This window comes from Trifolium pratense, linkage group LG1 (genome assembly GCF_020283565.1).
Source record: "Trifolium pratense cultivar HEN17-A07 linkage group LG1, ARS_RC_1.1, whole genome shotgun sequence".
Taxonomy (NCBI): domain Eukaryota; kingdom Viridiplantae; phylum Streptophyta; class Magnoliopsida; order Fabales; family Fabaceae; genus Trifolium; species Trifolium pratense.
Genome location: NC_060059.1, coordinates 6,899,291 through 6,911,501, shown reverse-complemented (window position 1 = coordinate 6,911,501; position 12,211 = coordinate 6,899,291). Strand labels below are relative to the sequence as shown.

The 12,211-nt window shown below is 34.2% G+C and overlaps 2 protein-coding genes across 2 annotated transcripts; one reads left to right on the top strand and one right to left on the bottom strand.

The window, feature by feature from the left end:
- The first annotated feature begins 2,367 nt into the window (after positions 1–2,367).
- Positions 2,368–9,769, top strand: LOC123904968 (ABC transporter C family member 10-like). The gene is made up of 13 exons (XM_045954594.1): positions 2,368–2,643; positions 3,189–3,316; positions 3,463–5,532; positions 5,718–6,038; positions 6,169–6,255; positions 6,429–7,022; positions 7,123–7,287; positions 7,425–7,719; positions 7,812–8,026; positions 8,123–8,428; positions 8,573–8,636; positions 9,008–9,247; positions 9,331–9,769. The coding sequence occupies exons 3-13, from the start codon at positions 3,493–3,495 to the stop codon at positions 9,441–9,443; spliced, it is 4,440 nt and encodes a 1,479-aa protein (XP_045810550.1). The 5' UTR covers positions 2,368–2,643; positions 3,189–3,316; positions 3,463–3,492; the 3' UTR covers positions 9,444–9,769.
- A 400-nt stretch (positions 9,770–10,169) lies between these two features.
- LOC123905046 (acidic endochitinase-like) lies at positions 10,170–11,284 on the bottom strand. Its single transcript, XM_045954700.1, has one exon. It carries the CDS (start codon positions 11,239–11,241, stop codon positions 10,336–10,338), a length of 906 nt encoding a protein of 301 aa, XP_045810656.1. The 5' UTR covers positions 11,242–11,284; the 3' UTR covers positions 10,170–10,335.
- Positions 11,285–12,211: the final 927 nt, after the last annotated feature.

The following is a 12,211-nucleotide window of genomic DNA, read 5'->3' as shown; positions in this document are numbered from 1 at the left end:
TGAGCTTCATCTCTTCTAACTCTTGAGTTGAACATTTCAGTCAAATTATTTATACATCTTAAGATTACGTTTTAATTTTAGTTATTCTTTGGACAGAATTTCAAACAAAGTATTACTTGTGGAAGGAAACTTCAAAAGAGAAATGATGTTGTGTGCTGAGAGAATGCTGGTGTTGCCAAACTCGTAACTCGGCCTTGTAAGATAATGGAATGCCCGTCTTATTGATATTCTCAAGAGTGTATATATATACAATGATCATAGTATATCAAGCCTATGAATAATGACAAATATAAATGAGAATAAATACAAATAATTACAAATATAATTATTCTTAATGACTAGAATATTCTATTCTATCAGGCCTAACCATAGTTTGATAAATAATAGTAGTTATAATTCTAATGCATAATATTCTTGTATATGTGCATGATGGGATGCTGTTACTTAGATGAAGATTGTTTAATCATTGGTTTTGTATGGAATCTTACTAGTTAATTGGTCATTATTTAGGTAAGGATTAGCATTCCTAGCTAACTAATTCTTAGTTAATATCATTTTTCACCATGGATCATATGAGGCTTTGTCATTTTCTTAAGTGTTTGTTCAAATGAAAAATGAGGTACTGCATCTCCATCATTGAATAATATAGTAATCATTTCTAACAACAGTTAAAAGAACTAGTAGAGAACCTCAATCAAAAGAAGAAATGAAGAGCTCTATTATATGTTTTTGAATGTATGAAACACATTTTTAAAATTGGTGACATTAATTAAGTCTTTTACACACTCAAAAGTATAGTAATAGAGCTCCTCATTTCTTTTGCGAAATGGAAACAATCCCTACTTGAAAGGAATGATTCATCTAACTCTCTAAGCTAAGCATGATTTGATAGTATAGAATTGAATTTTTTTATACAAACTATACCTAATTATTTGACTACACCAAAACTGTAACTACTAGGAGTCTCAAAATAAGCTTATTGAATCATGTCAAGATGTAGTGTGAATCATGTCATTGATCAATGTTTAGATTGAAAATCCAATGATTTGACAACATTATCGACAATTAGTAGCTTACACTCGAGCACAAATAGCTTGAACCCAATCACAGACTTGGTTCAAAGGGGGGACCAATATTATTCTTGAGTTGTTCTATTGATCTTTTGACTCTACTATTTCTTTGTCCAGGACTTGGATCCTTGAGTTAGGGGCAACCTCACATATTGCTTTACCAAGTCCCATTCCATTATAAGGATGCTTTACCAAAACCCATTATAGAAACCAATACAAATGGCCTAATCTTATACGTTCTCCAAACCTACTGTCACTCTCAGTCGCTATATCTTGGTCCAAAGTCCAAACACTTACTTATTAGAATTCTCAACTCTTTGTCGTTAGTGGTGCTGCTTCCTATAACTTTTCCCCTTTTTTGTCATTTTCTTGCCGATAATGACTTTGCAATACTTTGTAAGGTCAATTTTATAAAACACAAAACTCTAATTTATCAACATCATAGGAAACTCCACTCATTGGAATTAAATTCTAGTTACATTCTCCAATATGGTTAATCATATTGTTTGAAATATAATATTATTTCAGCCTTAATTAATTATTAATTAAAAGTTCACTTTTCAGATTCGATGCATACATCAGTTATTTCATAAATTTGGAAAATTGACTTTTGTTTATAATTAAAGATGGAGAGAGTTTTTTTACCACCAGTATCCGGCCCACTGGACCACCTAATTTGGTTTTGAGGTCAGTTTTGTCATCAAGTGGTTCTATCTCCCTCCCCGATCGCAATTGCGGGAGATTGAACTGTAGTCCTCCCTACCAAGTACAGCGCCAATCACCACCGAACCAACTAATGATTGATGGAGTAAGTAATATTTATAATAAATTACTTCCTCCGATCTTAAATATAAGAAAAAATTTGTTTTTTAGATTCATTGAGAATCTAATGTATATGGTCGATGCAACACCTACTATGTATAATGTGCCAAGTTCTACCATAAAAAAATACATATATGGTTTATGGTGCACAAGTCGCCGATTTCATTATAACGAATACGAATTTTACAAAATCCACCGTTCGATTGAAAGTCTATATCATATAGATCATCCATAATTTTTTTTCGAAAAAATTGAAAATCATTTGATATGTTTTTGAGACCCATCAAAATTAACGGTTTATGAATTTTTATTAAATACGGTTAATCTTTATGAGTCTTGATAACATATCAAATAATTTTTATTTTTATTTTTTAAATTATGACGGATTTATATGATATAAATTTTTAATCCAACAATGAATTTTAAAAAATTCATATTGATGCTATATAATGTATGAAAGTATACTATTACTACATATAAGTTTAAGAAATTTGAAAACGTGACATGTCGCAATGCAACAAAAAAGGAAGAAAATAACAAGAAAGTAGTAGACACATACGTGAGCCGTGACGACATCGTGGAAACTTTTAGTTACCAATTTCATACCATATACTATCATTCATTCATTCACATTCACTTCATCTTCTTCTTCTTCTTTTCTTTCTGATTTCAACCAACGTGAAACGAACAACAACACTCTCATTTCAAATCCGTTACGTTTCCTAATCTCTTATTAATCAATTAATTACAGGTTTGCTTATTCAAATTACTTTTCTTTCTTTTTTTTTTGTACTTTCATATATGCTTAACATGGCTTATAATTATATATAATTTATGTGTTTTTCTATGTTTCTCATCATCACCACCAAAGTCACAAATGTGTGACTCTCTCTTGGCCTTAATAAACTGATTTATGAGTTATCACCAATTAAAACTTATGTAACTTTGCATGATTCATTCACATGTCACTGTTATCAGCAAAAAACAAGCGTCAAATTTTTGTGTCATTATCCAAACTACTTAACAATATTAATCCAAAAATATTTAATGTGGATAGTTGAGTGAGTATTTTAAAGTAACGGTGAAAATGATAATTTGGTAAATTTGACCTATGTTTTACCTGAAATCTAAGGAATTAATTTCACTTAACTAAATTTCTTGATGGCGGTGAAAGAATTTTTTTTCTTATAATAGTGACTGAGAGTAGTACTTATTAGAAGCACATGGTGTTGATATAAGTGATAGCTGCACGTGCAAATTTTCCTTTCCAATTCATGATGTTTTTTTAAAAAACAGGTACTGTGATTTGGACGGCTATATCAAGGTTGATTATGTCTTCGTGACTGCAATTTTCTGCGATATCAAAGATTGTGACACAACCGTGACCACCACCACAACCTCTAAACTTTGACATTAACTTCTAAGTAAGATTCATGGAATGTAGCTAGCTAGAGAAAATTATACTTATACTTATTCTCATATGTAGAACTAATATTTTTCACAAATTTTGGGGATATGTTTTCAAGTGTGTTCTTTTTCATAATGTGTTGAACTTTGTGGTTTTTTACAGATTTTGAAGAAGAAAGAGAAGATAAAGAAAATGACAGGATTTTGGAGTGTGTTTTGTGGGCAATCCGGTTGTTCAAAGCCTTGCAGTTATTATGATGTTAAGTTTTTCGTTGATCCGTCCACGTGTATCAACCATTTCTTAATATCTTGCTTTGAATTATTGCTGCTCATCATGCTCCTGTTCATAATGATCAAGAATTCATTGTCAAAACCATATCAGGGTCTTATACATGGCCAAAGATATTCAAATCTGCAGCTAGTTTCTGCCATAACAAACGGTGTTCTTGGATTAGTGCATTTAGTCTTTGGTATTTGGATTTTAGAAGAGAAGTTGAGAAAAAACCAAACTGCATTACCTCTTGATTTGTGGTTGCTAGAATTACTTCAGGGATTAACATGGTTGTTAGTTGGTTTAACATTAAGTCTTAAGTTGAAAAAACTTCCAAGATCATGGTTAAGGGTTTTTTCTATTCTTATGTTCTTGGTTTCTGGTATAAACTGTGCTATATCCTTGTTTTATGCAATTAGTAAGATGCAACTGTCACTCAAGGTAGCATTAGATGTTCTATCTTTTCCTGTGGCAATTGTATTGCTACTATGCACATACAAGGAATCTAGGTATAGCGGCACTGACAGAGAAATCAATGAAAGCCTTTATGCCCCTTTAAACGGCGAGTTGAATAAAAGTGATTCTGGTAGTCATGTGACGCTGTTTGCCAAAGCTGGATTCTTCAGTAGGATGACATTTTGGTGGATGAATTCATTAATGAAGAGAGGTAAAGAGAAAACTCTTCAGGACGAAGATGTCGCGAAATTGAGGGAGGAAGATAGAGCAGAAAGTTGTTATGCAATGTTTCTGGAGCAATTAAACAAGCAGAAGCAGAAGGATCCATCCTCACAACCATCTGTTTTGAAGGCAATAGTTTTATGCCATTGGAGAGAAATTTTGATATCTGGATTCTTTGCATTGCTCAAGGTACTTGCACTTTCTTCTGGACCTTTGCTTCTGAATTCCTTTATATTAGTCGCTGAGGGTTATGAGAGTTTCAAATATGAAGGTTTTGTATTGGCCATAGCACTTTTCTTTATAAAAAATATAGAATCTCTATCACAAAGGCAGTGGTATTTCCGCTCGAGACTAATCGGTCTCAAAATTAGGTCGTTGCTAACTGCAGCCGTTTATAAAAAGCAACTGAGGTTATCTAATTCTGCTAGATTGATGCATTCTAGTGGTGAGATAATGAATTATGTGACTGTGGATGCATATAGAATTGGAGAATTTCCTTACTGGTTTCACCAAACGTGGACAACTAGTGTCCAGCTATGTATCTCATTAGTAATACTTTTTCGTGCCATTGGACTGGCTACAATAGCTTCCTTGACAGTGATAGTTATCACAGTACTTTGTAATACTCCACTTGCAAAGTTACAACACAAGTTTCAAACCAAACTTATGGTTGCACAAGATGAGAGATTGAAGGCTACTTCTGAGGCACTTGTGAATATGAAGGTTCTGAAATTGTATGCATGGGAAACCAGCTTTAAAAATTGTATAGAAAGATTAAGGAATGAGGAGCTTAAATGGTTGTCTGCAGTGCAATTGAGAAGGGCATACAACACGTTTCTCTTTTGGTCGTCACCAGTTTTGGTCTCTGCTGCTTCGTTTGGAGCTTGTTATTTTCTTAATGTTCCTTTGCATGCAAATAATGTTTTCACTTTTGTGGCCACTTTACGCCTCGTTCAAGATCCGATTAGGACCATCCCTGATGTTATTGGAGTGGCCATTCAGGCAAAAGTTGCATTTGCTCGGATTCTAAAATTCCTGGAGGCGCCCGAACTGCAGAGTGAAAATGTTGGGAAGAGGTGCTCAGAAGGCAATATGAGAGGCTCAATTTCAATCAAATCTGCTGACTTTTCATGGGAAGAGAATAATGTATCAAAGTCAACATTGAGAAATGTTAATTTGGAAGTTAGACCTGGACAAAAGGTCGCAATTTGTGGAGAGGTTGGCTCAGGCAAATCAACTCTCTTAGCAGCAATTCTCAGAGAAGTTCCTAACACTCAAGGGAAAGTAAGATTTTATTCCTTCTTTTTCGTTATATAAATTTTGTCTTACTTTCATTAGTTATAACTTTGATGGCATTTCCGTTTTCTACATGCTGTTCTATACTATCACTTAGCATGTAAATTCAACTTTCTGTATTTCAGTTGAGTTGTAATATTAAAAGGTATTTGATTATTTTTTCTGAATTACAGATTGATGTTTATGGGAAGTTTGCCTATGTTTCTCAAACAGCATGGATACAAACAGGTTCAGTAAGGGATAATATATTGTTTGGATCACCTATGGATGCTCAAAAATATCAGGAAACGCTTCACAGGTCTTCACTAGTTAAAGATCTTGAGCTGCTTCCCCATGGAGATCTCACTGAAATAGGAGAAAGAGGGGTTAACTTGAGTGGAGGTCAGAAGCAGCGAATTCAACTTGCCCGTGCTCTTTATCAGAATGCTGATATATATCTCTTGGATGATCCTTTCAGTGCCGTTGATGCACATACTGCCACAAATTTGTTCAATGTAATCACAACATCCTTTCTTCAAATGTGTTCAAATATTGTAAATATTTCACATCCTTCCTTCCTACACGCACACGCACTCCCTTTTAATAAAGTAGTTGGTTATGATTATGACTCTATTAACTTGACAGGAATACATTATGGAAGGACTTGCTGAGAAGACAGTCTTGCTTGTGACTCATCAAGTTGACTTCCTTCCAGCATTTGATTTTGTTTTGGTAATTTGATACATCTTTGAACAGCTGATTATGTTTATGTCCTTGTTCTTTCCTTTTCTATTTTTCTTCATGTAATCAATAGTTGTAACTTTGTAATGCATTCAAATCAATGATTATTTTTAATCTTTGACTAACTGAAATTTATGCATGGACATGATGATTTTTCGGTACAGTTGATGTCAGATGGGGAAATCCTACAAGCTGCTCCTTATCAACATTTGTTGACATCAAGCAAAGATTTTCAGGATCTTGTGAATGCTCACAAAGAGACCGCTGGTTCTGACCGGCTTATGGACGTTACTTCTTCTGAAAGAAATTCAAATTCTGTGAAAGAGATTAGAAAAACATATGTTGAGAAGGAAAACCAATTTGAAGCACCAAAAGGCGATCAATTGATTAAGCAAGAAGAGAGAGAGATAGGAGACCAAGGGTCTAAGCCTTACTTACAGTATCTAAGTCAGAACAAAGGATACATATACTTCTCGGTGGCTGTTCTTTCACAGCTTATATTTGTGATTGGTCAAATATTGCAAAACTCATGGATGGCTGCTAATGTTGACAATCCCAAAGTCAGCACTTTGAAATTGATTCTAGTTTACTTGTCGATTGGAGTTACTTCAACAATTTTCTTATTGACGCGAAGTCTTTTTACAGTTGCTTTGGGTCTTCAATCTTCAAAATCCTTGTTTTTACAGCTACTAAACTCTCTATTTCGTGCACCTATGTCGTTTTATGATTCCACGCCTTTAGGACGGATACTTAGTAGGGTAAGCATACTATACATTCTTTTCTTTTTTCTGTTTTTCCATCTAAGTTAAAGTAATGAATGGGAAATACTTATGTTTCGAGTATTATTTCATTATTTAGGTCTCTTCTGATCTCAGCATTGTTGATCTCGATGTTCCATTTGGCCTTCTTTTCGCTGTCGCGGCTACTTCGAGTTGTTATGCTAGTCTAGCTGTTTTAGCGGTAGTTACTTGGCAAGTTTTGTTTGTCTCCATACCGATGATTTATTTCGCACTGCGCTTGCAGGTAATGAACAAAATTCTTTGAATTAAATAATAGTGATGATTTGATTTTCTATTTTAACATTAATATTTATAATCATCTTTCCTAGATTTAAAATGTGCTTGTTGAAAAGTTAAATTTTTTCTTTTCTTTTCATGCAGAGATACTACTTTGCCACAGCAAAAGAACTGATGCGGATGAATGGCACAACAAAATCCTTTGTGGCTAACCATCTAGCTGAATCTGTTGCCGGAGCTGTGACAATAAGGGCCTTTGAAGAGGAAGATCGTTTTTTTGTAAAGAACTTTGATCTAATTGATATCAATGCTTCTCCTTTCTTTCATAGTTTTGCTGCAAACGAGTGGTTGATTCAACGGTTAGAAACAGTTAGTGCAGTTGTTCTTGCATCTGCTGCACTTTCCATGGTTGTACTTCCACCCAGAACATTCTCCTCTGGTGAGACTTCTTATATTATTGCATTTAGAATGTCCTTTTTATTGCTTTGTCTTATGCACGTATTAAAATTTCAACATGTGATGTTATTTCAGGATTTATTGGCATGGCTCTCTCTTATGGCCTTTCACTTAACGCTTCTTTAGTATTTTCAATTCAAAATCAATGCAATATAGCTAATTACATAATATCAGTTGAGAGACTAAATCAATATACGCATGTGCCAAGTGAGGCCCCAGAAGTAATAGAAGGAAATCGTCCTCCACCAAATTGGCCAGTTGTTGGTAGAGTAGAAATAAAGGAACTTCAGGTATTTATTATTATTTTGAAACTCCTTGCATAATTCTCCTCTTCAAAATGGGAATTTTAACTGAAACACATGATTTGTTTCTTGATGTCAAAACAGATACGGTACAGGCCTGATGCGCCACTTGTACTCCGTGGAATCACATGTACATTTGAAGGAGGACACAAAATTGGTATAGTTGGTCGCACCGGAAGTGGCAAGACCACTCTTATTGGCGCTTTATTTCGTTTAGTGGAGCCAACAGGTGGAAAAATCATTGTTGATGGCATTGACATTGGTTCCATTGGACTTCATGATTTGAGGTCACGTTTTGGTATTATTCCTCAGGACCCTACTCTTTTTAATGGAACAGTCAGATACAATTTGGATCCTTTATCTCAACACTCGGATCAAGAGATATGGGAGGTAATACTAATACCTGAGCCAAGTTATTTTTCACCATTTGGTTAATAACAACATGGAGTTTTTTCCTTCCTGTTTGTTTAATTTATCTCTATTTCCAAGTTCCAATAATTTATATGGACTAATTGTGGGTTTTTTTTTACGAAGGTTCTTGGGAAGTGTCAGTTGCAAGAGGCTGTCCAAGAGAAAGAAGGCGGTTTAGACTCATCAGGTACATTTTCCTGTTTTGCTATCACAACTTTGTTGGGATCAATTCCTATCTAGGAGTTTGTTTGGATTGACTTATTTGAACTTATCTACTGACATAAAGATTTGTGAAATGTTTGAAAGAGCTCATGGAAGTAGGCAAGTAGCTTATGACATGTCTATAATTTGTTTTCGACTTATATACATAAGCTCTCCAAAATAGTTATAAATATAGCTTATAGCTTATATGAAAATAATTTGAATTTATTTTGTCTTTGTTGTAGAAATACAGTAGTTTATACATAAGCACTTTATGCCATAAGTTCTTAATTAAGTTGTTTATCAAAACAGTAGTTCTTCTAGATACTAATGTCTAATAATCAATTGTTATACCAGTTGTTGAAGATGGCGCGAATTGGAGCATGGGACAACGGCAGTTATTCTGTTTGGGTCGTGCTTTGCTGAGAAGAAGCCGGGTATTGGTGCTCGATGAAGCAACCGCGTCAATTGATAATGCAACTGACTTGATTCTTCAGAAAACCATTAGGACTGAATTTGCTGATTGTACGGTCATCACGGTAGCTCACAGGATACCAACTGTGATGGATTGTACCAAGGTTCTTTCCATCAGTGATGGTAAGTAGCTCATCACAGGATACAACTTTTGATCATTTAGTTATTTTGTTCTGAGAAAATAAAATGTGTTATGAAATTTTCAGGAAAACTGGTAGAGTATGACGAGCCAATGAAGTTGATGAAGAGAGAAGGATCTTTGTTTGGGAAGCTTGTCAAAGAATATTGGTCTCATTTTCAATCTGCAGAGGCTCATTAAAGATGAAAATGTTTATTGTTTATATAGAATTGTCTAAAAGCGAACGAAGTGTAAATATATGTAGGATGTAACATGTATTATTACATATTTGGACAAACACTGAGACCTAAGAAGTAAGAAAGGAATTGGAGGAACCTAGAAGAAAATGGTGCAGAGGAATTCTGTTGTAAAATTTATAGGATGAGGTATGAGCAAGTTTCACACTGGAAACCTGCATTTTTTACCATTGCCGATGAATGTTAACTATTGTACAACATTTCAGATCGACGCTTTACAATTTATAATGTGGATATTGTTGTCTTTGACACCAAAACTTGATCGAACTATTTTTTGAGGGACATGTCTGAAATGCTTGACAAAATTCGAATGTAAAATAAACCTTGATGACCAATCCTCACCTACGTCATTAAAGCTGTATAACAATAATCTGGTCTTAAGATAATATTATCAGGCCCACACACATGCACAATTCGTTGCACTTGCAATTTGAGTTCTGCAGTATAAACCTATAAACCAAATAATATGTTGTTTGCTATCTTAAAGGCCTAAATGACCATTACAATTTACAACAATGCGAGGACTCGAATTCTTCTCATGGGTCTTTTATTTAAAATTTCGCTTTAGGTCTCAAAATACATTGGACTGACATTGTTTGATAGAAGTAAAAGAGTGTTTTGAGCCATTGATTATCTACCTTGAAAACATTATTTGCAAAGACACTTCCAATGATAGGTGAGACTCCATAAACAAAATGATCACATAGCATCTATTAATATGTAGGAACAAAACCTACTGAACATGCTACTTATTCCAAATACATAACGAAGACTGTAAATTTAACTAGAAATTAAACTAGTTAATTTATTTTTTTTGACAAAATTAAACTAGTTAATTAAACACTGACCTTAATAGCATTACTATATTCACTTTGTCCATCAAAGAATCTATTCCAAATCATGACTCCGCCATATTTATCAGAACTCCTAATAGCAGGAAGAACTTTCGATTTCAAAACATCAGAAGGAATAAAACCACTATTTGGAGTAGTTGTAGCCTTTTCATTAGCAGGTACACCTAAAAACACTTGATTAGCTTGACTTGATGTCCATTGATTCCAAGCATTAACAAGATTAGCAGTGTTTCCATTTGAGTATTGACATTGAGGATTATTATAAAACTGAACCCAAACATAATCAAATAAACCAGTTTTAATAGCTGAATCCAAATGAGCATCAGGGTAAGGACATTGTGGTGCTGCAGATAAATATACTTTCTTTTGTGAATTAAAACCATTAAGTGCTTTTGCAAGTTCATCATAATGTTCACCACCACCAGCTTCAATATCAAAGTCAATTCCATCCAAAACAGCATCACCTAATGGTCTTGAAGATGATGCCGTGCCACCCAAGAAATTGTTCCATAGGTAATTTGCTAAGTCGGTGGCTTCAGCGGTCGAGCTAAGAGAGTAGCTTCCGGCAACACCTCCGAGAGAGAGTAACACTTTGATTCCTTTGCTTTGACAAGTTTTGATTTCGCTACTAAACTTTGTGCAACTGTTTATTATGGCTGGATTACAATGGCCAGCAAGGTTTAGTTGTGGATTTTGGCTATTGCCAAAAATGGAAAGAAAAGCTATGTTTACAAATTGGTAGTTGTTTGTGTTGCAAGTATCTGCTAAGGAACCTTCACCACCATCTTGGCCCCAATAGACTGCAATTCCTCCAGCATGAGAGGATTTGAATAGGGAAATGAGGAACAAAGGGAACAATAGGATTGAAACTTGTTTGAAGGATACCATGTTTGTTTGTTTTTTGAGGTTTTTGTTGGGTTGTGTTGTGTTGAAAATGTAGATAGATGCATGGCATTTTATAGGTGTAGGAGGGTATGTAAATACAAATTTGGGGGTAGAAATTATGGGAACCGTGTTGTGTACGTTGGTCTGAAATTATAGGTGTTGCTCACTCATAAGGAAGAAGACTAATAAGTATGAAATTTCAACAATTTGATCTCTTTAGTCTTCTAATTAATATCAGCCATCAAATCAAGCTCATAGTCATAGGGGTCCGATTAATGAAACCCAAAATATACTCCGTCTTACATCAAATATGGACTAAATTAAGCATATTAAGAAAAGAAAATTTATCATTTTGCCTCGATATTTTCTCAAAAGCACGCATAATTCCGTTTTCACCTCTTATTATATTGGTCAATCTGAATAGAGTTTGTTCGGATCGACCAATCTATCAGTTTTTTCTTTCATCTTTATTGAAATTTAAAGTTCGCTAAGTGAAAAAACATAAATAGGACTCACATTGGCCTATAGTCCACTTAAAAGTTGTTGAAGTGTGGTAATCGTCTGGATCGACCCACGCTCAAAGCTAAAGTTAGGGCTTTAGAACGCCAAATTTTGTATAAAAAAAAAAAATAGAAGTCAATAGATCCCAATGTAAAATTTGTATATACCAAGGAAAAGACGGTGTTTTCATTTCAATATTAAAAGATTGTCTATAATTGAAATTTAGTTAAATTTAAACAATATCCATGTAATTAATGGGTTAAATGGAGAATAGGCTAAATGGAGGGAACCTGGCCATGGTTTTAATTAGGCTTACGATGCTCTACTTTAGCTTCAATCTGGTCTTTATGTTGGATCAATCTATATAGTTTTATTCATTCTAACTTTAATTAGGCCTTAGCTAATGGGAAATAGAATTAGTCTCACGGATTAGTTTGGATCAATCTATATAGTTTTATCTTACTTTTTTCTT

Bases quoted from the DNA above. Each gene is read 5' to 3' on its own strand.
- LOC123904968 (XM_045954594.1), top strand. From the start codon at position 3,493: ATGACAGGATTTTGGAGTGTGTTTTGTGGGCAATCCGGTTGTTCAAAG. The intron at 6,256-6,428 runs GTAATTTGATAC...TTTTCGGTACAG, and splicing joins CAGCATTTGATTTTGTTTTG to TTGATGTCAGATGGGGAAAT. The intron at 8,429-8,572 runs GTAATACTAATA...TTTTTTACGAAG, and splicing joins CGGATCAAGAGATATGGGAG to GTTCTTGGGAAGTGTCAGTT.
- LOC123905046 (XM_045954700.1), bottom strand. From the start codon at position 11,241: ATGGTATCCTTCAAACAAGTTTCAATCCTATTGTTCCCTTTGTTCCTC.